Consider the following 26,936-nt stretch of genomic DNA (forward strand, 5'->3'; position numbering starts at 1 on the left):
AACCTACACTGGGTGGACTCTTCCTGAGTTAATAATTAATCTGATAACAAAGGTTAGAGAATCATGTGGACATTGTAAAGGCTCTGCTAGACTACCGATTTTGTTCCATTATGTTTCTTCTATTCCCACACTGGCCCTGCTCTTCCTTTATGGATTGCCATTTTTTGGCTGCCATCTCTGTGCCTGCAGGATAATCAGTGGCCTTTTCCACCCATTTTAGCTTCATGAAGACGTCCAAACTACTCTATTCTTTAGTTTTTGCAGCTTTATCTAAGAGATAGTCAGCTTACTGACTGTTCTTCAGCACCATTGGTACAGTCCTGTGCTCCACGAGCATTTAATTTTGCTGTGAGGCCAACTGTGTATGGGGCATCCCTGAAAAATCGGACTGACAGTATCCAGTTGCCTTTTACGGGTTTTGGGCTGTCCTTTGGAAGCCCACCATAAAGGATAGGGTAATCAGTGTGGCCCAGGGCGCTTGCATGGAAGCATTTGTATGGAAACTCAAAACTCACTTATTCCTGAAGCACTACTGAGTAGCAGAGCTGCAGTTCAGGCTGGGAACTGAGTGCAAGAGACTGCTTATTTTTCACTCTCGAGCTGACTGCCTCCCACAGATCCAAGTCAAGCTGTAAGCAAGTGGAAAAAATGTAAATTCGGCCTTATAGTAGTGTAAGTTAGGGTAACACTATTGACGTGTGGTCAGACATAGTTGGAAGTTACCAGACAGCAGGATTGTGTAAACAAGGTCCAAGAAAGTTCATGACATTTGTACTAATTTAAAGATCAGCCTACTAATGTATTTTTTTTACAGCATATCACGGTCTTCTGCCCTTGAAGCAGAAGTGAATAGTTATTCACAACATTTCAGACATCTTTTAAGTCGTCAGTTTTGGACAGTAATAAAAGCAGGCTTTTTGCTACCATCCGATTACAGACAGTGCTCGAAGCCCAGTGTGACTGAAAGGCATCCTTCCCCAAGCAATCTTTTACGTGAGCCCTTGATGCGAACGAGTCCTTCGGCTCTGATACGGCCTGATGTGTCCTCCCAGCAGCGGTCCTGCAGCTCCTAGCAGGTGGGTGTGCTACGGTATGGGTTGCTGTGCCCGAGTACCCTCCTGACCGCCACACCGGGCGCTGCGCCGCCCCCGGAGCCGCCCCAGCCCCGCCGCGGCCGGGCGCTGGCAGCGGGCGGAAGCCGTTGGGCCGGGCCGCCGGCCGGTGACGCCGCGGGGCGGGTGCGAAATGGCGGCCGCGGCCGGCGTCAGCCCGGCGGCGTCAGCTCGCTGCTAGGTGCCGGGTGAGTCGGGCGCCAGGGTGGGCTGCGGGCAGGGGGTGAGGGGTGGGCGTCCCCCCGCGTCTGTCTGTCTGTCTGTCTGTCTGTCTGTCCGTCCGTGGTGAGAGGACGGGGCTCCCCGGGGCGCCCCGAGGCGGAAGCGACCCGGGGTTGGGGCTTCGGTCCCGGGGAGGCTGCTGCCGGTCGCCCCGCGGCTCCGGGGGCTGGAGCCTTGGGTTGCTGGCCGGGGGTGGGACGGTGTCACTGCTGGTTAGGGTTTGACTGTCTGCAAACGCCAGGCGGTAGCTTGCTCGCTTTTTTCCTCCCTCCCCTCCAGAAGCCATGTCTGCCTTAGTATGGGATCCAGCCCGAATTATAAAGCCCCGCCGGACTTTTCTAGAGGAAGAAATTTTCTGTGGGTCATAGGGCGATAGCGTAATAGCAGTTGTCCTTGCTGTTTCCTTTTTTTTTATTTTTTCCCTTCTGAACTGTGCAGTGTGTGAGATATCAGGGCAGTATACGTATCTGTTTCAATTCTGAACATGTAGTTGGGGAACCTTATCTTAGTGTTGCAGAATTGGAGGGGACCCACAAGGATCATCGAGTCCAACTCCTGGGTCCCCAGAGGACAACCCAAAAAATCAGACTCCCTCATGTTCACTGACAGCAGTTCTGTGATAGAATGTTACAGCAGAACCCCGCATTTCCTTACCCAAAACCTGCGTGGCCAAACACAGCCTGACTCGCAGCTTCCCCTCGTCACTGTGACCCTTTCCATAAAACATACAAACAAATCGCTTTGCCACACTGCCCCTCGTCTGCCAGGATCAACAAGGGTGGGCAGAAGAGCTCAGGCATGTGCTGCTAGATCCTAGAGGCCGTCCTGTCGGTCCTCTTTCGGTAAGGTGCCGATCGCAGTCGCAAACCAAGGGAAGCTCAGTAAGCAGGCTGCTGGGCACAGGGTTTAGGTCTGGGTTTTGTTTCTTTGGTCTGCTCTTAGACTTGTCAATGTTGTAGTCAGAATTCTTGCTTGCTTTGGTCTTGAGTTCCTAATTTTAAAAATGAAAATACTGGAATTTGCCTGCCTTGGCACATTCCTGTTGTGAATTGATGGTGGTATCCCAAGGGGCATATCAAAAGGGGCAAAACATTTGCATGGTGTAAGCTGGGCATATAACACCTTGTGTTCTCTGAAATGCGCTCTAGACCCTGATCATAAGGAGAATTACTGGCCCAAGTCTCCCACAGAATTAGCCAGATGTTGCAGTGGTCTGCACTGCTGAATCATTGCAGAAGGTTAATCCCAGGTCTCTGTGGAATCGGTCACAGACTTTTTATTTACTTACTTTTTATGTGGCTAGCAATTTTCACACAACAACAATACTAAAACCGTCTCCTTTGTCTTTTTCCCTGCCTGCCACTTTTCACCACCCCGTTGGCTTGCTACCATAAGATATTTCTCCAGAATATGCAAGAAATAATTGCCTAGCGGTTTTGAAGTTGGCCCATGATTTTTGGTCACTTTGTTAGAAGATTTGATGAAATTACATTTGAAGAAATTACATTTGAAGAAATTACAGTGTAGCTGGATATACTCATAAGGTGTTTTTTTCTTTCCTTATTAGGTCTGTGCATTTAATGCAGGTTTTACAGACTCCTGTAGTTGTTTGTGGAGTTCAGGGATTGTGTGTGGTGGAGGAAGAAATAGAAAACACTCTGTGCTTCCGTGCTGTGTCTTTGGCTGGTGTCTCTTATCTGTATGTAAGATAAAACTGGAAAAAGCAAGTTCAGCCCCTAGGGCTTGTTGCCCTTGAGCAACCTTGGAATAGCACAGGAATTGGTAAAAGAAAGAGAAATGGCTGTTTACTTCAGAAAAATGTGTTTGTGCTTTGTCTTTTCACAGTCTACAGGCAGGTGTCAGCTGCAAATGGACAGTTGATGGTCATCGAGTTATCAGTGTTGACCTGTGCAATAATGGTATTTACGTGGGATTCTGCCTCAGTATACATGATCTCAGGAAGCAGCTGATAAAATTGTGTATTTATGTGCACTGTCCCTTCCTAGGGTGGCATGTTTTGTCTTTAACCAAGCTTCTAACTTTGATATTTCGAAACTCCATCAAATTTGTTGGAAATATGGTTGCATTTTTTCTTGTAGGTTTTAAAATTATACCTTGGAGGGTTTCACTTCCTGTAGTGTCACTTTGTTTCTTTCTGATTAAAAGTTTTGGCTTTTCAAAGGGATCCCTGCTTTGGTGCAGCCAGATCAGCGAACCTCTAAATACTCTCTACAGTGATCACTGCAGGACTGACAGACTTAAACTGGAGGAGGGAAGATGATGTCCTTGGATGGGCCGCAGAAGAAAATCATTAACCCGGTAACTTTTCAACTATGTCAACAACTTCTCCCTCAGGAAATGGGATTTTGCTATTTTATGCCAGTAGTTAGCAAAGCACTCCTGCTGTTTTGTACAGTGAGGGGTGTTACTGAGAGCTCTTGGCGTTGCTCAGATATTTGAGGAAGAACCTCAGGGATTGCTCTGGTATTCTCTAGTATTTCTCTAGTATTCTCATGCTCAGGGACAGTGGCCTCATGTCAGCATGAGGAATGGACCGGAGCTGTACTTTTCATTGTCTATTTAAAAATGTAGTTCTTTTGAGTCTGCAGGAGATGGTATTTTAATGTTCTGCCAAAAATACCAAAGTCTGTAAAGAGACTGTGGAGGGTACAATACCACATACCTGCACAGGACTTCCTTGTCTATTATAGCTTGTCATTGATACAGTCCAGTGCCCTCAGAGTGTCTGATTGTTCAGTCCTGCTGCTTGCTCGTTGCTTGCAAAGTGGATAGACTTAATGGATGATGGGGGAGTAGATTCAGCTTTCTTTACAAGAATCACAGAATCATTTATGTTGTAAAAGGCCATCATCAAGTCCAACCGTAATCCAGTTTGGAGAGGAGGGAAGGCTGTGTGGAGATCAACTAGAAGCTGGAAGGACTGAATTGGAAAAGGAATAGTAGGATGGAAGTTATAGGTAGGGATTTTGGAGCCTAATTTTGGTGGGGGAGGAGAGGAGGTGTGAAGAGGAGGTAGAGGAGGTGTATAGGTGAAATTCTCTGTGTAAGGAAAAGAGGAAGACTTCAGCAGAACTGCATGGCTGCAAGGGGACTGATGAGTGCGGTGGGTAACAAGACCAGGCTGGAGAATACAGAGGGATAAAACTAGGGCTTAGTGCTCAAGAGCCTAGGATGGAAATAAGAGTGATTATTTGGGATTGGAATGTGGAGAGAGAGGTGGGACAGATTGCGCAGATGATCTCAGGACAGCCTTTGGGCAAGGTCCTGAACAGCCCTCTGTAGCTGACCTTGCTTTGAGGAAGGCATTGAGCTAGAGATGCCAGAGGTATTTCCAAACCTCTGCTGCTTCTTCTGAACAAGCTGAAGGGAAAGAATTGGGGTTTGTAGTGCAAGTGGGGAGATCAGCAAAGCGGACTGTGCCCGTGACAGCAAACGAAACAGGAGCTAATTGTCTGTTCTTCGTATATGCGTCATACTGCTTTGCTGTTTGTACAAAGTCTCTTTAACTGGCTGGTTCAGTCATTGATGGACTATGTGAGCTGTTGCATGTGTGATGCTCATTGAGCTATAGCTTCAGACTTGCTGTTCAGCTGTATGTGTACCTGTGTGAAGCCACCATATGAGTTCAGTAGCTCTGTGAATATTTCAGTGTTTGAACGAATCATTCCTTAAGTTGCAAAACTGAAGAGCTTTTTGAATAAACTTTTATCTTAGGTGTATTTCTTCACTAATGGACTGTTCTGAATCATGCAGAAAATCCTGCTTTCCCCTTTATGTCCTTTACTCAACCCTGTTGCATTAAAGGGTAAGGAAGTTTGGCAGGACCTAAACCCCTTTGCATTCCAGCTTGCGCTCAGATATCAGAGGGGCTGGGGGCGGCTGGGCTTAGGTTCTGAGCGATGCCCAATTCAGCACTATAAGTCTGGTGACATTCAGTATACTGAATTACCACGATCATGGATGCCAAAATAGCATGATACACCTTCAGTCTGGTAGATTAATGACTGGTGGCATTTACTGAAGCAACAGGAGTACAGGTTCTTTTCTGATGGGACAGCTGTCAGCTACCCAGCAAGGTGGATGAAAGTTGTGTTATCACAGCCCTCTTCTCTGTAAGACCATTATCTGTCGTCTCATTTATGAAAACTGGCAGATATTGGAAGCAACGTGATCTTTGAGATAGCTCAAACTGGGCTGATGTTGTCCAGTTGGCTTCAAAGGAAACTTTAGGAGGTTTTTAAGAGAGCTGGGATGATGATGGATCCTGTGGTATCACATGCATTGCTCTTAACGGGTGAGGAAAAACTAGCAAGAGTCTTGAGATGTGAAGAAATGACAGGCACGTCCCATGATGACAGAACCTCATTAAGTCTGTAGTATTACACCCAGGAAGTGCTCTGTTATGGCCACGCAGATTCCATGTCTGAGCTTCTGAAGAACAGGTGGCCAACATCCCTTTCTATTACATGCTTCCTTCTGGATGTAAAGAATGCAGTCTTAGATCTTTCCTCACAGAAGAGTCTCATCATCTTCCAGTTTTCTGTTATGGTGCTCCCTTTTGTCCCTGAAATTCTGGGTGCTTCAGCTGGTGGTCAAGGTAGGGCTCCCATCAGCATGTCTGAACCTTTGCTGTGGAGCCATTTTGGGGTGTTTGAGGCTTTTATTTTAGCTGACATGTCCCCATATCTGGTTTAACAACACCTACCATGTTGCCATTTCAGTTCAGCATAATGTACATGCGTGACCTTCCCAAGCTGTTGATAAGGATGAGAAAATAGGGTAGGCTTGGAGATAGACTGCATGCTGCTGTTATCCTAAAGACTAAGACCCCTGAGCAGGGCTAGTTCAGTGCACCTTGCCGTTCCCAGCTCATTAGGATATTTTGTAGTGTATGTTGTGCTGTTCATATTAAGATGCAACTCTGCTCTCTGCCATAGTCGCTTCTTTTCCCATTGCTGTTTTTCACAAGGGAGCAAGAACAAGCAAAAAGGCAGCTGCTCTAGTCCGGTGTTAAAAAGCTTGTGGAAGGTGCCTCCTGCTACCGGCAAAGGACTGACTGTTGTCAGACCTTGGCAATGACCTAGTTTGAAGTGAATCTTCTTTTATTAAAAATGAGGCAATAAAATATTGCCATTATTCTTTTCAGAGCTAGAATGAAGGCCGTAACTGTTTATTTTAATGTTGTCTGAGAAGCTTGGTCTACAGTGACAAAAATCTGTTTTTTATCTTTCTGTTGTGGCAGGTATTTAATGCGTTTCTAGTGTTTCTTTTAAATGAGATGCTAGTTGTCTTTCTTTTAATATGCTAGAGCACCACTTAATTGAGTATTAGAATATGATTTTAAAAACTATGTATTTTGCTTCCATCACAAAATGTTATTTCTATCTTTTTTTTCCCTCCTTCTTCTAGGTCATTCCGTATATTGGGACAATTCTTGGTGGCCTTGTTCCTGGAGAGCTGATTGTGATACACGGGAGTGTTCCTGATGATGCAGACAGGTAGTTACTACAGTATCACTTCTTGAAATGTCAACAGGTGAACAAGCATGTAATGAACAAACTTTTTTTAGGGAACCTATTTGGGATAGTAAACAAAGGCTTGATTTAAATCCTTGTGATCGTGTCACAGTGAATACAGTGAATTAAGTGCTTAATGAAAGTTTTATGATGAACACTGGAGGATAAACTGATTTTTGCTTTCTGCTGATCCTCTCTCCTCTGTTTGTGCTTTGCCTGCTTTGGCATTTTTTCCCTGTCATAGCATATATCTGTTTGTCTGAAGAGGTTATCTGAGACTAACAAAAGTGGTAACTGGATGTGTCACTTGAAGGAATTAGCTTACAGCTGGGATGAGGAGGTGTGAGCTAGTGCTCACACCAAGTATGGAGGTTCTGTTCCCTGACTTCCTGACATGGCCCAAGGTGCATTTGGTTATTTTGCTGAAGCAGAATGGAGGGAAGGTGGTGAATGCAGTGAGGTGATATGAGTGATGAGCATTGAGTAAATGCTTAAATATTGTAATTCATTGCAATAAATCACGAGAAAACCTTTCATAAATATACAGAAGTTGGATGGATATATTTTTTCGTTATCCAATAACTCATTCCATCTGCATGTTCTGGGGTTCATCAGTAAAACACAAGTGTATTGAACTTGTAGGTCATTTCTTGACAGACTGAGCTGAGTGTGGTTTGTCTTATTTTTATGTTTAGGTTCCAGGTGGATTTACAGTGTGGCAGTAGTATAAAGCCTCGAGCTGATGTGGCCTTTCATTTCAACCCTCGCTTCAAAAGGTCTGGCTGCATTGTTTGCAACACACTGGAGAGGGAAAAATGGGGCTGGGAAGAGATCACCTATGAGATGCCTTTTCAAAAAGGGAAGTCATTTGAGGTTGCCATCATGATTTTAAAGGATAAATTCCAGGTGAGTTTGCGTTGACCCTTGTTCAACTCGAGGGGCCTTATTGGCCGGTTGTCAGGCCAATAAACGAGAGGCATTTTGCATACAAACAGTATAACTGGAAGCCGTGGTTTCTGTTTCGTAGGTACAGTCTGATTACAGAAAAGTTTACGAGCTTTTTTTTAAAGAGGTGCTAAGCAGATCAGACCTCTCAGTTTGCATGGTTCCCTTCAAAGCTGCATGAGTAGACAAGTACCTGTCTGGCACAGCTAATGGCTATTCCACCCTCCCATTCTTACCTGCAAGGGCTGACCGTAACAGTAAACCTGTTTTGTGAATAGTGTAGGACAGTATTTCCTCCCTCTTGGAGGAAACAAGTGCGACACAGTTCTCTTGCTCTGTTAGATTGCAATAATAGATTCTATTAGGTTGGTAAAACCACATTCATAAGCGGTCAGGGAATAAAAACAAAGGGTGTGAAAGGTAAATAAATCGAATAAATCTCCCTCACAGTAATGGAAAGAGAGGCTGTTTCATAGATGATCTGAACTTAGTTGCTCTGAAGTTTCCAGGACACTCCCAGCTCCTGTACCAAAGCACCGTAAAACAGCTGCATGCATACAATTTGATACCTGGATGGTGTTTAATGTGATTCTCCTATTTTTTTCCCTATCCCTTTAGGTGACTGTAAACAAGAAGCACTTGCTGCTCTACAATCACAGAATTAGCCTTCAAAGAATAGATACTCTGGGAATATCTGGCAAAGTGCACATCAAAAGTATAGAGTTTGTTTCCAATGTAAGTGTTATTGACAGGTGACTGTCAAGATTCAGTTTCTTTGTCTTGCTAAACTACAGAGTAAAAAAAAAAGCATCTACACAGTCTAATTTCGGTAACAAGGGATTTCCTCCCCACTCCTTCCTCTCAGCTCCTAGCTCTGCTGGAGAAAGTAAGCCAATGGAGTGGAATTGAACAGTTTGTTTTCTCCCCATGCAGAGGGTGAGAGCCTTCTGATGGGAAAAGGTGAGAGAGCAGAAACGGAAGGTGGTAATTAACCGGGGAGGTACAGAATTCAAATGACTTGTCCCTCTCTTCTTCCTTCCTGCCACTCACTGAGGCAGCCTACCTGCTTCTGTGTAACATTCTGTCTCCTCTGTGCGGTTATCAGTACGTCGTGGGCAGAGCTTGGGTCTCTTGCTGCCAAACATCAGGTCTGACTCGGAGCAGCAGACTAATAAACTGTTTTGAAGGAAGGTGGAGATTTGGGCCTGGACAAAATAGGGTCCAAGCTTTAAAGATATGTCTACTCACTGATTGTTTGTAAAGCATGTGTGCAGACTTTTTTATGGGCCCTGTCACTTGGCCTTGGATATGTTGCTGCAGAAATGGTGCTTCAAAGCTATTTGAGTCCCGTTGTGGAGGACTGACTTCAAGAATTGCTTGGAGGCAAGGAGGTGCCGTAGGTTGGTTTCTGTCCCAAGCACAAAACAGAGTTGCTTTACTCTGTGGATGCAGGTGCTGAATCCTCTGGGGAAGAAAGGAGGGGAGCAGGGTGGTTGTTTCCTTTTTGTCTGTACTTCCAGTGTGTACTCTTCTGAGGAGGAAGACGGAGGTTATATTGAAATAAACAAGATGAAGATACAGTCTGCCAGGGCTAGGCAGGAATTTTATCTGTGCATGGCCACGTTGTTCATATGATACACAGTGGGAAGGGACAGGGATGCAGGCGGCTGCCTAGAATCCCAAGGCCCCCCTCTGCCCCATCTCTGGGTGACCTGCACTGCTGATACTCCTACCCTGGTGAGGAAAGCTGAGTGGATATCCTCAGATGCTAAGGGTTAAGAGTGCTCCAACTGTAAAATAAGGATTCAAACTATAATGAGGTAGCCTTTGGAAAACTCGATTTGTCTTTCAGCAATTGATTTTCAGGACTTTTCCCTGGTTTGTAGGGCTTTGGCTATCTTTTTCTTCACCATAGTCCTAGGTTTCCACGTTAACAATTTACACTTCAAAGCAGCACAGATCCGTTACGTTTCTAACACACCTTTATGTTCTGTGGTGCTAGCAATGACATCTAAATATCTCTTTTTCTGCAGTCTGTACAAGGCTCACAGCCATCATCTCTAGGAGTAACAAAGATAAGCACAGAAAATGTACGTATGTTTGTAGAAGACTGAGTCTCCCAGTTGTCTGAAAAACTAGTTAATTATGTTTGTTTTCTTTTCTAGGGGGAAATGCCAGATGGTTCACAATTCGTAAGTGTCTCAGGTAGACTTATAGCAAATGTGGATAAAAAAAAGAAATAAAAACTTCTCAATTATTCAAGAAAAAATATGCACAGTACAAAGGACTTGAGAATCTACTGGGAAATGATCAGCAGTGAGGTTTTGTAGAGATCAGCCCTCTTTCCTGCTGCTAGTAAGCGTGAGGCTATTTCTTAAGAGATACAGAAAACCCAAAGAGATAAGCACGGCATCCACAGCCATGAACAGAGGAATAAAAAGTGGGGTACCTGAAGCTTTAAAGGACCAAATCACATCAAAATAAGATGTGATGCTTATTTGTTCAAATAAGCATGCTTAGTTTTCATGACTTCAGGGAATACCTGCAAAACAAGCTTGTGTTTAAAAGCATTCTGCAGTTGTATTAAGCCAGGCGGCCTTACGTTAATGCGTGTATCTCAGACCTTGTCTGGCTACATCTTCCTCCTGGTGACTGAGCCATGCTTACCCTGCGCGTACTTCATCTAGTGTGAGTCTTATTTTCTAAAGCATAGCAAGCTATCAGAGAGGAGAGGTCAGTGTGTCTGTACCTGAACGACTGTGTGATGCAAATTTAAATCAGTGCAGAGTTTCATGCTGCTTATAGTATGTTTACTCAAACCAGTTGGCAACTCTCAAATGCATTAAGTTGTGCATTGGAATGTCTGGTGCCAGATCAAGCTTCGGTTTCCTCAAGACACTTTTTTGGTGCTTACAAGCGGCATGACTCTGGATTAAGGCCTGTATAGTGGTGGCAGAAATAGCAGTAAGTGATGTTTATTTTGAACACAAGTTTCTAGTTAAAAAAAAAAATTAAAAAATGACTTTGATACATTCATCTCTATGCAACTTTTTCACTACAGTTTCAGTATCCCAGCTTGTATTGGTAGAAAAAATTTGAGCTGTGAGTGTGAATTTGAAACTGTAGGCCAAATTTCTTCTTGCCATAGTAAAGCTCAGCTTGTATGTTGAAAAGAGTAAGTCACAGTCAAATTTTTCACTGCTGATGAACTTCCAGGGAGTTCCTTACACTGGGAAACTTGATTCTGCACTTCGTCCGGGATGCACAATCGCTATTAAAGGAGAAATGAATAAAAACCCAAAGAGGTAGGTTTTACTGTTTTTTTTTTTATTATTATGTTTTGTTTTATTTTGCTATTAACTGAGCTGCTTTTGAGAATGTGTAGGCTTTTCCATTGCCTCAGGGTATCCTTACTCACTTGCAACTTTTCATCTGGAATCATCTGAAATTGGTGTGGTTTTCTCAGGAACCTGCAGGATGCTGTTTTAGAAAGGGCTTAAAAGAACAGCTCCACTGAGAAAAATCAAGATAAAACCTGATTGTCTTTTCTGCTTAATCTGCATCATTCACAAGGTTGCATGTCTGTTCTGGATTTCCATTGTGCATGGCATACAAGCACGATTGGCTAAAGTCTTGGTAAATAGCACGGAATACTTTATCATGTTTACAAACTGTTGGTGTAGTAAAGTTTTTAAAAATGTCTTCCAGCTTTGCAATAAATCTGAAATCAAGTGAGTCGAAGGACATAGCACTACATCTGAATCCCCGAATGAAGAATAAAGTTTTTGTGAGAAACTCTTACCTTCGTGACAGCTGGGGAGAAGAAGAAAGGGAAGTTACCAATTTCCCTTTCAGTCCAGGGATGTACTTTGAGGTAAGATTAAATGAAACACAGCATCAGATTTACAATTCTGCCAAAATAAGAGTTTGCGTTAGCACTTAAATGTTATGCTGCTAATGCTATTTAAGTAAGAGTGCTGTTCTTGCATTTCCATGTCTTGAGAATGTTAGGGTTAAATAGGACCATAGGAAGCAAAGATCTGACGTGGTTTTAATGACAGCCATCTATTCCTGTTTCCTTGTAAGTAGTTGCAAGATTTCAGCATAGGACGAGGTTCCACTTTTTTTTTTTTAATGTTTCTTTTGCACGAAGGACTTTTTGTAACAGAAGCAGGGCTCACTCAAGTTCAAGCTAGGAACTTAACTGTTCCTCTTCTCTTTTTTCAGCTGATCATATTCTGTGATGCCCACCAGTTCAAAGTTGCTGTTAATGGTGTTCACATTCTGGAATACAAGCATCGCTTTAAACAACTGGAAAAGATCGACCTGCTGGAAGTCACAGGAGATGTTCAATTGTTAGATGTGAGGAGCTGGTAGTGCTTTTCTAATTAGTACTAAAAGAATTAAATATATTCCAATGACAGTTTTTCTGTCAAGCACAAACTGGTGCTGACTCACGCTGAGCCTGCCTTTATCTATGTAGGCTTCTGTATCAGCCTCTCCTGAGTTGGGTGAGTACCAGAGCTGCTGTGAGATTAACTCCTCCAATAGTTTACAGTATCCTGGCAAGCTAAATCAGTGTGCTCAGATAAATCACATGTATTACTGAACCTAGCAATATGAAAATACTGCATCATACTGTCTTAACAATTGTGCTCAGTATGATTATGATTAACTACTACTAGTCATTCCTTAATAGCATACATTCAGTAAAGTAGAAACTAGAGTGAAGTAGGATATGAAGATATGATTATCCACCCCTAAAGGGATATTAATCAGTCCTAGAAAATAGAATTATGAAGTCCTCTGTTCTGCTTCTTAATTTATATTAGTGCTAACAACCTTTTTACCAGGGCTGGATTAAGCAGACAGTTGAGCCATCAGTTCTGGTGAAAGGCAAGGAGGAAATGGATTCTACTTCTTAGCCCGCTCCTGTAATCATACCTTCTGTGACACTTATGTCAACTCCTGCTTATAGATGGCTTAAATCAAACATATGGCAGCATTTCTAGCTTTTAGTTCTCCAAAGTAAAACGAATGAAAGTGATTTAGCTAGTTCTGATTGGGCGAACTTTTGAAAGCTTATTTGATCTGAACTGGCTCCCAGCTGTGATGAGATTGCTCAGGGACTGAAGCAGATGTGTCTGGCTTTTGTTTTAAAACATGTAAACCCAGGTACTCCAGGCATCGTTTCAGCTGAGCTGAGACTTGGCTGCTTGTGAATAGAATAGTGAATGAGTTCTTCTTCAGTCTTGTATTCAAATGCTATTTGAAAAAAGCTGTTTATATTTCATCAGTTTTCTTTACAACTGTCAGTCTTAATTTTTATGTACTCTTATTTTTAAAAAATAAGTTGCTACTGGCTATTAATGCCTGCCCAAGGGCTGTTCTTATTTACCTTAACAGCTGCTAAAAGAGTGAAGCAGTTTCAAGGATAAGATATACCCTAAAAGCCTGTTTAACTACCAGGTTAAACATATAAAAAGCATAAATAAAAATAATATTTATGAACTCTGCTTTTCTCCAAGTGTAGCTAAGTTGCTTTTTTGGCCTATTTTGTCTCATTTTACTTACTGTCTTGCCAGCATCTCCAAGGTGAACCTGATTAGAGGACCATTTCCCCATTAAGGAGTTAGTGAACTGCAGTTAAGCTGGGTAGGCCTAGGCCTTGGCCATGCCCTGCATGCGGCATGGCCTTCCGGCCACTGTTGTGCTGTGTATATCCCCTAAAGATAAATGCAGCTGGCTGATTCTTTTTAAGAGAGGAGCCTGGAGGCACTTAGTTATGGCAATTTTAGCACCTGTGCATCCTTACCTTCATCTGAAAGTTGAGCAAGATGTTCTCATGTGGACATTGTTTTTGTTTGACCTGAATATAGTTTCTTTCTTTCAAGACCGTCTTGTAGCTACTTTCTTTTCAGAATCTTCAGTGGGTACGTTTTTCACTTCCGTAAAAATAACAGAAAAATGCATTCTCAGGATTTCAGTGCACAGATCCAGTAAGTATCATGTTTATGTTGTAGCAGCACAGCCCCTACACTGAGATAGGAACTGCAGAACCCCAATGCAGCAGGGTTCGTGGACAGTCTTGCATGTTGTCACTCTGCTCAGCTATCAGAATTTGAGTATAGCTTGCTTCAGTTGTAATGTTCAGGGAAAAGTAAGTTAAGGAAAGGTTTATGCCATCATGTAATAGCATAAAATGAGCCCCAGTCTCCAGATGATCCAGAAATGATAAAGCCAGATTCTTACAATATTTTTATTAAAAAAAAATTAAGATCTTAGATCTGATAAAAATTAGTATGACAATTTGCCTGTAACACATGGCATCTATGTAGTTAAAACAATTCAGACAAAATATGAAAACAAAGGGGATAAACTTAGAAGTAGCTTTGGAGTGGTTCTCCCAAAATGACTTCCAGTTGCTGAATTGTTTTCTGACACTGCTGCTCAACTTCTTCACATTCATCTAGAAAAAGAAATAAAGCAGGAAGTAAATAGAACAGTTATGACAAAGATACCCTCAAGGCTGGAACTGTCTTCAAACGGCAGGTATGAAATCATTGTTCAAAAATATTTTGTCATCAACTCAGGACTTAGGCAAGTTATTTATACTGTACCACTGATCTAAAATACGCAGCCTGGGGGGATGCGCACAGGATGGAACAGTGAAGAAGCTACCATCATTTAGGTGAACATTAGGAGGGTTTTGGATACAACCCATTTCAGTTTCTATCCGGCACAGCTGAAGCTACCATATATGAATTCTTATGATTTATAGCAATTATATTTATCTGAATCTTTAAATTATGTGGCCTTTGTTCTTTTAGCTCATAGGCCATTTGTCTGCCTTCACTAAGACCATTTTAGAGTATTACCTTCCATAAGCTCAGCTAAGAATGGAATAGATTCTGGTAGCAGGACCAGGTAGTTCTCCTTCAGTTTCTCTGCAACTTCTAGCAAAGCAAGCAAAGCTGCAAAGCGGACCTAAAACAAAAGAAGAAAAACAAAAGGAGTCTCTGTAAGGAAACAGTTAAATGTCCCAAACTTCTTTCTATCTCCTAAAACACACTTAGCTTTTAAACTAGCTTTCCTTACTGAAGGAAACTATTTTTAAAGTAACTTAAGTCTCAACATCTGGATTAAGATAGAGTAAAATAAAAAGTTAGTTGCAAGAAGCAGGTATGTTGCTAGCAGTTAGGTGATACAACAGTCTTTAACGTCCCTTTCCAATGCCACTCTGTTCCACTGTTTCAGCAGGACTTAACCCAGTACAATTAAAAAAAAAAAACAACAAAAACTCCCCCTGAATACTCGTAACCAGTCAAATAGGTCATGACAAAGCTCTATACATTAAACAGGTCTGAAGGTTGATAAGTAACTATCTTACACTTTCTAAAGCACCCATTTCTTTAGGTACAAACAGGTTAGCTCTTACTCAAACAGCTACAAAAATTAAAAAAAATAAAAATAAAACCAACAGTATGGAAGACATCTACTTGCAGAAAAGTAACTGCTTAGGGAAAAAACAGAAGGATGCATTGCATGCATCTCGGGAACTTGGTGGTAGAACAGTAAAACATCAGTGTTCTAGTAGCCTAACTTTAGAAGCTAGTATTTTAACAGTGAGTTGGCTAATCCACTTCTGGTTTGGGGGCACTTAACATTTTCTAAAGCAATAGAAAAAAACAGTTCAAATTCTGGTAGCTCCCAACCTTAGAAGAGGCGTGCCTCATTTTCAGCAGGATGTGGTAGTTCAGTGGTTTCCAAAGAGAATCATCTGCCATGGCCACTGAAAACTGCGCTATGCAGGGTACCAGGTGTTCTGTCACTCTTTCCTGGAACTTCTCATCTCCTCCAAGCATGTTTTCTAGCTGTGGAAACAAAATGCTTGTCAGACAGATCCAGGATCAGATAAACACAGCCAAAAATGCTGCTTCTAGCATAGGCTTTCAGGCACTCAGGAGATGGGTCAAAGAGCGTTAGTGGGAGGGCAGTGGTCTGCATGAGTTGAGCAATGTGCATGAACCTTGTGGAGTGAAGAAGTTCAGAAAGATGATAAAAGAATTAGTAAACTAAAGCTTTAAGTGAAGCAGTTAATACTGTCTGTAGCTGAAAGAATGAATTAATTCCTCCCTTTTTGTGAAGGGAGATGATTGATAGTTTTAAAAGAAATCCTCATATGGAAAAAATATTTGATATGAATTGCTTTTCTATGTTTGTCAGTACCTGATCAACCAGGGGCATCATCAAGGTTTCTGCTCTTTCCTTACTCAGGAACTTCTGGGTGTCATACAGGAAGAGCTTATGCAGACAGTCCATAGTAAACTGCAACAGTAAACAGCTCTTTTCGGTGCTGTTCTCAGAATCAAAGAAAGCTTCATCTGTATATCAGTACAGGAGGGAAAAAAGAAAGTTTACAAAAATGAGAAATACTCAACTTCTCTACAAGCCAGAAATGCTGTTAGTTGTGAATACAGCTAAAGGATGTACTGCACATTAATTATGTAGTCATCAATCAGAGTAATAAAGTAGATGCTGTATGTTATCTGACTTTTAGCTAATGCCCTAGCTGGTCTGCCTCTGCAATTCACAATCAGCTGGGGGTAAAAGGGAAGACTCACAGGCTATCAGAAAGTTCACGGCTATACCTGTGGCTGTGGAGAATTTGTGCAGGTCACTACAAATACAATGAGGAATTAGTTCCCCATATAAAAGCAGCAGAATATGTTTTTGCCAAGAAAGCAGAGGAGTCTGAATGTATCAGGTAATAGTAGGTTGGCATGTAAGGTAAGTCAACAAATGAAAAAAAAAAAAAAGGACAGGCAACTGCCAGAAGCAAGTCACCCTATTTACACGCAATTTCATTCCCATGGAACTCACAGGGACTGACATGGAAAATTTTCGTGTGGTCTCAACTTTGTACTGGCAGTCCAGAGCCCATATATGAAAAGTGTCCCTTGGTTCCATCAGAATAAGAAAGACGTCGTATTTATGAGAGAAAGAAGAAAGAGAGAAGTGAGGGGTATGTGCTGTGAAATACACTGCTGTAAGACGAGACATTCAGCAGTTGTAATTAGCCTGTCAATACTTTCCTGTAGCTAGTAACTTAAAACTTACCAGTTTTTGAAACGTTGAGCTGGTTCAGTGTCTCAGCAAATGGCTTCACTAAGTGACCAGCAAACAAGGTGAAGAGACCCTTGAGCTTGTCTGCAATGCAATCTGCTAACCGATGGAACGTCAGGAGCCTATCTTTTAGGGTACTCTCTGTTTTGGACCAGTCAAAGAGCTGAAAGTGAAATGCAAATTAGCTTGTTCCTGTGTGCACACACTGGAGAATACAAAGATGCTGATGCAGATGAATTATCATTAAATTCCTTACCTTGAAGAAGAGGGGTCTGAAGGAAGCCTCAGAAAGTTTCATAACCATACTTATTAGACAATCAATAATGTATGTCTCTGTCTTACCAACTTCCTCCAAATCATCCTAGGAAAATTAAAAAACGTAATTCTAAGTTTGAAATAAGAATCTGAGCTTCCAAGCAAGTTTTAATTCTCTCTGTTTCAAGCTAAGTACCTGACCATAGTATTTTCTACCCCCTTGAACAATTTCAGAACAGAATATTTGATAGCAAAAAAATAACTGATAGAATTAGCATGAGAAGTTGAGCTGCCTCTGCTTGTTCCCCTAAACAAGCTACCTGGGCATGCTCTGTGCGGAAGTCCAGGGCTGTCATGAAAAATGCTGTCAGCTCAGACTGATGGGAGATAAGGTGATCCTTCTCCATAACGACAATGTGCTCCTTCAGAATGTTCATCAGGGGACCCACGCAGTTCTGCCAGAACAAAAGTAAAGCAATACAAAGACAACTGTGACACTGATAATAACCGAGAAACTTGGCAAGGGAATCTGATTTTGCACTTCTCACATTTACTCATGAAAATACTAACAAGAAAATAACTGACCTTTTCGCATTATGTTTTCCTGACTCACTTTTGCGGTATAAAAGAAAACAGAGATAGCTGAAGACTGTACTGGTCGTGGCTGGGATGGAGTTAATGGACAGCAGTCCATATGGTGCTGTGTTTTAGATTTGTGATCAAAACAGTGCTGATAATGCACTGGCGTTTTAGCTATTGCTAAACAGTGATTGTACAGTGTCAAGATGTTCTCTGTTTCTCACTCTGCTGCCCCAGTAATAGGCTGGAGGTGGCCAAGAGGTTGGGAGGGAACACAGCTGGGTCAGTTGACCCAAACTGACCAAAATGGTATTTTGTGCCATGTAATGTCATGCTCAGCAATAAAACGAGCAGAGAGTTTCTCTAAGGCAGCTATTTCTTGGATACTGACCAGATATCTGTCTGCTGGGGGCAAGCGACTGCTTTTGTACTGCTCCTTTTTTTTTTTTCTTCCTTCTCTAATAAAACTCCTTTATGTCCAACCTTTTTTTTTTTTTTTCTTCTCACTTCCAATTTTTTCCCCCATCCCACAACAGGAAGGTGAGCAAGTGACTGCTTGGAGGCTTACCTGCCAGACAGGGTCAACCCACCACAAAAAAAAAAAGCATATTTTTAGTTACAATGCAAACAAATGGAAAAAATCTCACCTTTCGGTTATTTGCCACTTCACTGTAGCACTTAGTAACTGCAGGCAGGAGTATTCTGGGAGCAAGTTTTGTAGCTAGGATACTTTTCAATGATGTTACGCGTACATTTATCTGGGAAGAAGGACCAAATTCAACCACAATCCTCTCCAAGCGGACAACCTATCAGGAAATCCAGAAAAAGTTAAGTTATTTAAGTTGTTTTAGTTACCTAACTCAAGAATTGATCTTACAAATTTTACCATAGTTGTCTGTTACAAATGTCAGACTGGAATTTTGCTGTATGTACCACTTGGAACACATTACAGGAGGATGTCTGTGTACAGAGCTTCCCTGTCTTCAGAAGGCAAACACCAAAAAAATGCCTGCATCAGTGGCACAAGGTCAGAATTGCCCTCCTGGAGCTGTTGAACTGGGCAGATTCTGTAGGAGTCCATCCTATCTGCAGGAGTCAGATGGCTCACCTGCAGCAAACAATCCATGAGATAAGGACTGAGGAAGTGTGGTAATGTTTCTGCAACCTTCAGCAGAGCAGTCACGGCACTTAACAAGTAAATCTCATTGGAGATGAGCTCCTTCTTATTTTTTAAAGTCTTCAACAGTGCTGGCATCAGCCTGTGAATAACCAAGCAAGAACACAGAAAGGTGAAACCACTGATCATTTGGAGGAACATTTGCAATCACATAAAATCCAGCCTTTAATCCCGCAGGGACAGTTTTCACATCAATTTTTACAAGTTTAATTGGGAAAACTCTGTATTCTGGGCTCTTCTGCTGTATTTTTTTCCAGAGATAATGAAGAATAGTAGATTTAGTTGAAAGATTTAATAACAGTAAGAAATTTATATTTGTAATCAGATAAAACAGTCTTAAAAGCAACAGGTTAGATGCATGAATTCTTCCTGAATAGGTAGAATAAAAGAATGTAGCATGCAGTGTTTCCAACAGTACTGCTTCTCATGTTTTTAACTACAGTCTATTCTACAGTAAAAAGAAAAAAAATACAGTCTGACTTCTCTATAGCCTTAAGGACTGCATCTCCCTTCAGGGCAGCACACAGTTCCATAATGAACTGTACCAATTATAAAAGTCTCCGGCAATTTGCTGACTAGCTTCTTAGTTCTATAGCACTTCAAGCACTATGAACACCTTTATTCTCGTCTGCACAAAACACACATGGGCAGACTGCCCACTTGGCCTTCATCAGCATTCCTTCTTTCAGTAATGCCTTTCATTATAACTAATTTCTCCTGCCGCTGATTCTATTAAAAAGAACCCAACGATACCTTGGAAGCTGAGGGATTGTTTGGGCCTTCAGCGTACAGGTGACCTCAGCTATGCAGAGGAAAGCACTTCCCATCACATTCTTTTCCTCCTTCTCTGAAGAAATCAGATCAATGGCAGTTTTCAAAACGGGTACAAATGGCATGGGATTTTCTGTGCCAAAACCTTTGCAGAGTAGTTTGAGGCTGAACAAAGCAGTTTGCCTGTTGATGGCTTGCTCCTCCTCCTCTTCCTTTCTTTTGCACTGCACAATTGCGATGAGCTCAGGAACTAGCTCCAAGAGCTGCCGGATCTGGGAGGACAAAAGAACAAACGCTTGAAGAACACAATTAGAAACCCAGACCCTGCAAGGTAACTGGGCAGGCAGCCTACATCTCACCACCTCTCAAAAGCTGCCTGACAGACAACACTGATATTTGATGTTCCTACACAGAGCAAACCACTTCTACATCAATCTCTCTCTTTTATTTCTGCTAAAGGAATGGAGTTTAATGACTTAACCTCACCTGGCTCTTCTGCCACCTCGTGCGCTGCTGTACCTTATTGTTCAAAAGGTCCATTGCCTTACGTCTCACAGATGGGAGCTGATTTGTCATAAGTCCCCTAATTACAGGGATGAAGGTTTCTGTTGGCAATAAGGCATTGACCTGTAAGAGAGCACAAACAAAACAATATGAGAAATGCTTTCCTGTGCGCTGTGACACAGCCTCCAAGACAGGCAAACTCTTCTCAGCTTTCCACATGGGTTTCAGGGTCAAAGAAGAGGGGATAGGCCAGCCATGTTGTATCTGAGGCAGGCAAAAAAATCCAAAGGAGGTTCCAGTTACAGTACTTAATGTATGTTTACTGGCTACTAACCAGCCAATACCCACTAGTTTCAATATTTTCTCAGCAATTTCCTCTTTCTCACGTCTACACTGGTTTGTTATCCTTCCTTCCCTTAAAATACTTATAATGGTGCCTTGTGCAAAAACAACATGAAAACTGGAACATGCTTCACAGGCAAAAGAAATACAAGCTGTTCACACAGAGACTGAAAAGACTTATAGTTCACAACACCACTGAAGTTACTAGACAGTCAATCCAATTCTGCAAATACACTTCTGATCAGAAAAAGATTAGAAAGAAAAGCATAATGATTTTTCTCCATCTAAATTCCATATAGAAATACATAGCAGCTCCATAAGCATTAGTGAACTCATAAAATGATTTAACATGGAACGCTTCCAAAAGCCACTGTTCTCCACCAAATAGTTACTGAAACGACTGCTTCCAGCCAGTAGAACACAAACAAGAGGAAATAAGCATTCCAGATTTTTTTTTTCTGCTTGTTCTGTCTAAACTGTTAGATGTAGTTGTTGAAAGTGCTAGAAGAACTCAAACAATGAGGCAGCAGGTAAAGATTAATTAATAAAGATTAATTAATCAATAAAGATTAATTCAGAAAAAAAAATCCTACATTGGTTATTAATTGCATCAATAAATAAAAGCAGGAACGTCCCACTGCTAACAAGAGGGCTAATGAGACATACTTTATCCATCATTTCATAGGACTTGCTAAGCAGAACCCTCCAAAATTTGGCTGTTGGCTTGTCTGCATTTCCTTCCACCGAGGATGCCACAGTGTTTATATAGTGAAGAACATCTTCTAATAGCCTAGACAGAAAGGAAGAATCTTTTAGTATGTAACAAGGACACTAAAGTAGTCAGCTTGGTTCCTACAATGCCTAACATTTCACAAACAGAACAGCAACAACAAAGGAAAATGAAACACCTACTAGAGAGACTATATATATATAAGTATATATACATACATATATATTTCCCCACAATTGAAGCAATATATTTTGCTAAGAAATCTGGAATAATTTTAAAGATTTCATCATCAACAGCAAAATATTTATGACCAAGTACGTAAATAAGCACAATCAGAAATACAGAAATAGTGTAGATATTGGACAGAGCAATCTTTCAATAAATACTCCATGTCAAACTAAAAAAAAAAAAAGTAACTTGCATATAATAAATACTGCTCATTGCTGAGGACATTAAAAGTATCCTTGGAAAACATTTGGGGAAAAAAAAAAAATACTCTGATGGGACTACACTTACAAAAAAATATTCCCAGGTTACAATAAAGGCTAGAAATAGGAGTGGAGCAGATATAAAGCATACCTCTGTTCCAACTTCTGTAGCTCTTCTGTTTCTTCACATTCAACTATCTGGTTTATAAAGAGAATGAAAATGCTAATTGTGAAAATTTTCAGTTCCCCACATTTGCACTTTATCATTGTTCTAGAAGAAAATCTGAGACCCTTAGGCAATACAGTCACAGTAGCAAACAAACTTTTCATGTTGGTGGATGATGCTCAGTCAAAATATTGGAAACCACTTCTAGCTAGATCCACAGCCAGATTATTAACATTGTTTTTTTTTTTTTTGGAGTTAATACTATGAGTCTCACTCCAAACTTGGATTATACAGACTGAGTGAAATCCCAGACTCCATAAAGCCAGTGGGAATTCATTGGGGCCTGAATTTCTCTTTTTAACCTATTCATCAATTGCACAAACCGAGTCCATCTGGAAAGGCACTATTATAAAATAATGAACATTACTGGGAGGTTTCAAAGCTGTGTAAATAAAGGTGTCAGCAAGATACACTGGATGGCATATTCTTTTATCCTCTTTGAGTATAAAATCATACTAAAAAGCACATTAAACCTCATCTGTTACATATGGCACAGTTACTTAATCTGATCAGTTTAAGAGTAATTACCTTTTTCACCAAACTCTGAGAAGTTAAAAGTTGTGACATGAAGGAGACTGACAAGAACTTGAAATGTCGAAGTTGTTTGCCTGAGTGAGACTCCACATTAAAAAGCTGCCCATCCTGATTTTTTAGCTTTGTCTTGCATGTTCTTGATTTTTTTGGGCCAGGATCATCTGTTTGAAAACATTCCCAAAACAAATTCGCAGACATGAAAAAAAGACATTTGATTTCTGATTACAGAAAAAGTTTAATTACAGTGAAGTGGCTATCGAGGACAATCATTCTGCTGTATCCAAAATAATGTCAAAGTTCAAAAAAAAAAAAAAAAAAGGTTACCACAAAGATAATTTTTCTGTTTCAATAGCCTCAAAAACAGCAGTGCCATTTCACTGCCCTTGCTTCTGATCAGTTTTTATGTTAAGAATCTTCATGAAGCTAAAGCTATAGCACACTGGCTACAAACATGAAAGACTTGTGAGGAAGGACCACAGACACTGTGTGTCACATATTTGGAAAAACTGCTTTCACTGTCACTACCAGGCCCTTCCTGGCTGAGAAAACTTATTCAAACACCAAATCCACCACGTCCTTACTTAAAAAGGAAGGACCAACCATGCCCTCCCTCTCAATGCTCTTTGAAATAACAGACTGGAAAAGTATTAAAATATATTATTTACTATATTGTAGAAGAAAAAAAAAAGAAACCTTAAAAAACAAAAAACAATCAAAATACAAACAACTCCCCCAACAGATAGTCCCTGTCATCTCATGTGCTATGAGTAACAGCTATTTATTTCAACTAAATGATTCAATGGACCTTCTAAATGAGAAGTGCTGTTTGATTCTAAGCACTCCAATCTATAATTAATGTACATCAAAAAAGTAATCACATATCTTAACCATTTTATAAAAAAACAAAAAGGGGGGGGGGGGGGGGGGGAAGAAATCATTAGGGCAATTCTGTATGCCCTAGTTCCTACCGAGATAAATAAAGGGAGGTTCATGTACTTTTGCCGTTTTGTTTTGCAGTTACCTTCTTTGTTCTCTGGCAGCTCTGTCAAGTAGTGGATTATTTTCATCATGCTCTGGAACTGTGAATGTATATTAAATTCGCAACAGATGGAAATCCAAAATTCAGTGTCTGCTTCCAGCACAGCATCCTGTTTATAGTTTAAAAGGAGAGAAACGTTTATTTCAAGAATTAAAAAAAAATAAGAAGACCCCAAGCTCCTCAGTCAATTTGTGAACATGCCATGGGGAGCTGCATACTGCCAGGGTTAGCACCAGGGTAACAGCAGCAAGGCTCAGAGAGAATCTAAGAGTTCCTGAGGGTGGGGAGAGAAAATACCATCTCACTCCATCTACTAAACAGCATCAGAAATAACCTCACCTGGTGGCATAGGCTATTTGTCCTATACCTCTGCTAGTGACTAATGGTGAAATAATCCATATTTCATCAGGGGTGTCTCTAGCCATTTCATACCCTGATGAAAAATTACTTAAAGCAGAGAGAAAAGTTACCTTTTCCCACTGTTCTTGATCAAGCCCCTGTTTCTTTAAACTAATCAAAACCTAATCTTTTCTAGGCAAAGATTTATTTTCTAAGAATAACTCAAGATCTCATCCTACAGGATGGCCAGGATTGACACACCTGAGTAGTATCCCATACAAAGTTTGTCAAATAAGATGGAAGTAACAGAGTGCTCAAAAATACTTTTCCATATCGTAAAATTAGCTCTTCTCCGCATCTTTAGCAGCTTTCACACATTTAATATAAAAATGCCCTCTAATCAATCAGAATAGTAATCTATGAAGAGTTTGGGGGGATCTTTCCGTACATAGAATCATTCAGACTGGAAAACACCTCTAGTCAGAGTCAAAGATCATCTAGTCCAACGTTTAACCCAGTAGTGACAAGCCCACCACCAAACCATGCTACCAAGTTCTACATCTACATATTCCTTGAAGACCTCCGGGGATGGTGACTCAACCAATTCCCTGGGCAGCCTGTTCAGCAGGAAGACCATATCTTCTCACCTGTGTTTTTAGTAATCCCTTTTGTTTTACCTATAAGCAATGTTTTCACCTAATACTAGGGTCTGCCAATGCTAAAGCAGCAAGAACTTCTACATATTTCTGACATAAGAGAGTTCTTACCTCAATAGTGGGAAGACCAAAATTGTTTCAAGTGGTTTTTTTTTTTTTTTTTTTTTTTTTTTTTAAGTACTACATATCTATCAGATTTTCAAGTCAAGTACTGGTGTACAATATGATCTGACAATATGTCCAGGCTCAAGGACAAAAACATTTTATATCTGCCACACAAAATGTAGTCAACATCACCATCAGGTTCTGCTAAAGCACAAGCTCAGAGCTCACTACTTCTTTTAGCATAAAGTAAGGCCTCATCTTGCACCTTCTTAAAGGCGTGACTACGAACAGAAAGGAGGAGATCAGTCTTTGAGGAAAAGGTCAACTGCACTAGTCTAACCTTGTCTGTGCTTGATGTTGCAGTCACAGTTTTGGTGACGTACTGCTCAAACAGCAGCACCAGGAGAACCCAGAGGAACCTCTCTCCTCCCACTGTAGTGATCAGCTGGGTCAGGATGGGCAGGCGGCGGTGCTCTGGCACATGGGGCAAGGCATCCACGAACACACGAATGATTTTTATCACCACCTCTTCCACACTTCCTGAGGACTCTGACAAATCACTGTCTTCAGCCTATTTAAATACAGGTACAGCAGTTCAAACAGATTATCACAAACAAGTTCTTTCTTGTAAATCCAGCAGGTGAAAGAAAGCACTGTGTGGCTGATAGCTGTATTGCCAAAAGTATAAACTGAAAGAAATTTTGTTATAGTAATTTGCAATGGTTGCAATGAAAGACTTAAAACAAAAACAAAAAACCACACCAAATCCCCAAAACTTCCAAGCCCTTCCAAGCTAACTTGTTAGCAGTGGAAATTTTATTGTTTTTTTTTTTTTTTTTTTTTTACTAATTTACTTTTACATAAGAAACTCCTGTGTCGTCTTTCATGTTTAAATCTATGAATGACTTTACGATATACTAGGTCCAAGTGAAATCTGATTGAAGAAAAAAAGATTTCTTTTTGCTTGTTTATAACCATTTGTCTATCAAAGATGTCCGGACAAACAAACAACAAGAATACGCACACAAATATCACCTGTGCAAAAAAACAGCCTTTGCCAAATATTTTACCTTTCCACTTAATTCAGACTAGTTCTCTTACTGTCGTGTTCACAATGTATTATTAACCATGACACATTACCATGTGACTATTATAACCTTTTTCTCATTTCTAGCAGCTCCTGTATTGAACTTGCCAGCTGTTTCTACGGTGAAAAACTAGAACACAAAGTACGTTTTAGATCCTCTTTAGGTACAACTGTGGTACTATTTTCCTAAACCTTTTATGAAGTGCAGTTGCTTGTACGATTAAAAAAAGCAGCAGTTTTGATGAACTCAGTTGATTGGATGAGTAGTTTGTTAACATATTTATTATATATAATTCATTATCTAGCTACTTAAAAGTAATCCTAGAATTGGATACAAACATATTCTATTACCAATATTCCAAACTATTTATTCTACTTAATTAATAAACTTACTGTTTACATTTTTCCTACTCCTTTCCATTGTATAGACAAATTTACCTGTATAAGAGCAGGAATAACCATCTGCACTGTCTTATTTATTACTTGAAATGTGTAAGTATCATCCAGACGCAAGACGTTTGCTCCCATGAATGTAAAAATAGGCATAATGTTATGGAGAACTTTATCCTGGAATAAAAAGACAGATGAGATTAGTTTGTTTTTTTTAAACTGAGCTGCTCAGTACAGTGTACTTTAAGGTATCTCTCATTGCCACAAACATCACTAGATTCCTATATAAGAAAATGAGAATCATTGCTATGTTCCCAAAATCGCCACTAAACTAATTTTAAACATATAGTGTCCCTTAAGACTACTTAATATGTGATTGTCACAGTTCTAAATACTATTTAGAGAACAAGATTGACTTCCAAGCAAATAATTGAAGAGTGGAAATTGACAGTTGAGTTTCATCATATGCTCTGAACTCTTCAACCCAGTGCTACAGTAGTATGACAAGCAAAATCAGCCTTCGGGAGATTTCCAGCTCTTACACAGCCCCCCTCCTTTATATTTCTAAAATATGTACAGCGATACAATAGAAAGCAGCAGTGCTGATATTAACATTTTGGCCTTTTTTGGCTAGATTGTAATCACAATATTACTTTGAGAGTGCTGAATTAGTGGTGTCACTTAGCTCAAGAATTAGATTCCTAGATTTTGTCCCAGATATGGCTACGTTTGTCATTTAGATTTAGTGAGCTAAAGCAGCGTTATAGATTTAAAGAGAAGGATAAGACTTTTACCAAATATTTGTCTTTATACTGAAATTGAAAATCCTGTC

The 26,936-nt window shown here is 40.7% G+C and overlaps 2 protein-coding genes across 6 annotated transcripts in view; one reads left to right on the plus strand and one right to left on the minus strand.

The window, feature by feature from the left end:
• The first annotated feature begins 1,054 nt into the window (after window positions 1-1,054).
• On the plus strand, window positions 1,055-13,327 carry LGALS8 (galectin 8). 5 transcript variants are annotated; one of them, XM_083828141.1, is made up of 10 exons: window positions 1,055-1,076; window positions 3,517-3,653; window positions 6,765-6,853; window positions 7,567-7,777; window positions 8,435-8,551; window positions 9,850-9,906; window positions 9,982-10,008; window positions 11,033-11,121; window positions 11,525-11,690; window positions 12,044-13,327. In XM_083828141.1, exons 2-10 carry the CDS (start codon window positions 3,612-3,614, stop codon window positions 12,191-12,193), a joined length of 948 nt encoding a protein of 315 aa, XP_083684267.1. In that variant the 5' UTR covers window positions 1,055-1,076; window positions 3,517-3,611; the 3' UTR covers window positions 12,194-13,327. The 5 variants fall into 5 exon arrangements, with proteins under 5 accessions (XP_083684267.1, XP_083684265.1, XP_083684268.1 ...); XM_083828139.1 differs by lacking the exon at window positions 1,055-1,076 and adding an exon at window positions 1,143-1,300; XM_083828142.1 differs by lacking the exons at window positions 1,055-1,076; window positions 9,850-9,906 and adding an exon at window positions 1,143-1,300.
• Window positions 13,328-14,064: 737 nt separating this feature from the next.
• HEATR1 (HEAT repeat containing 1) overlaps window positions 14,065-26,936 on the minus strand; it is a 38,318-nt gene continuing 25,446 nt past the window's right edge. The window contains exons 29-45 of the mRNA XM_083828116.1: window positions 26,153-26,281; window positions 24,968-25,198; window positions 23,510-23,636; window positions 22,483-22,649; window positions 21,880-21,926; window positions 21,237-21,360; window positions 20,211-20,351; window positions 19,707-19,996; window positions 18,885-19,035; window positions 18,424-18,582; window positions 17,518-17,652; window positions 17,199-17,303; window positions 16,937-17,105; window positions 16,046-16,200; window positions 15,532-15,690; window positions 14,695-14,803; window positions 14,065-14,285 (exon numbers count right to left, since the gene is read on the minus strand). Of these exons, the coding sequence (XP_083684242.1) occupies window positions 14,197-14,285; window positions 14,695-14,803; window positions 15,532-15,690; window positions 16,046-16,200; window positions 16,937-17,105; window positions 17,199-17,303; window positions 17,518-17,652; window positions 18,424-18,582; window positions 18,885-19,035; window positions 19,707-19,996; window positions 20,211-20,351; window positions 21,237-21,360; window positions 21,880-21,926; window positions 22,483-22,649; window positions 23,510-23,636; window positions 24,968-25,198; window positions 26,153-26,281 (2,487 nt within the window). The 3' untranslated portion in view covers window positions 14,065-14,196. The remainder of the gene's footprint in view (window positions 14,286-14,694; window positions 14,804-15,531; window positions 15,691-16,045; window positions 16,201-16,936; window positions 17,106-17,198; window positions 17,304-17,517; window positions 17,653-18,423; window positions 18,583-18,884; window positions 19,036-19,706; window positions 19,997-20,210; window positions 20,352-21,236; window positions 21,361-21,879; window positions 21,927-22,482; window positions 22,650-23,509; window positions 23,637-24,967; window positions 25,199-26,152; window positions 26,282-26,936) is intronic.

The sequence above is a fragment of the Anser anser genome (genome assembly GCF_964211835.1).
Source record: "Anser anser genome assembly, chromosome: 3".
NCBI lineage: Eukaryota > Metazoa > Chordata > Aves > Anseriformes > Anatidae > Anser > Anser anser.

Bases quoted from the DNA above. Each gene is read 5' to 3' on its own strand.
- LGALS8 (XM_083828141.1), top strand. From the start codon at position 3,612: ATGATGTCCTTGGATGGGCCGCAGAAGAAAATCATTAACCCG. The intron at 3,654-6,764 runs GTAACTTTTCAA...TCCTTCTTCTAG, and splicing joins AGAAGAAAATCATTAACCCG to GTCATTCCGTATATTGGGAC. The intron at 10,009-11,032 runs GTAAGTGTCTCA...ATGAACTTCCAG, and splicing joins TGCCAGATGGTTCACAATTC to GGAGTTCCTTACACTGGGAA.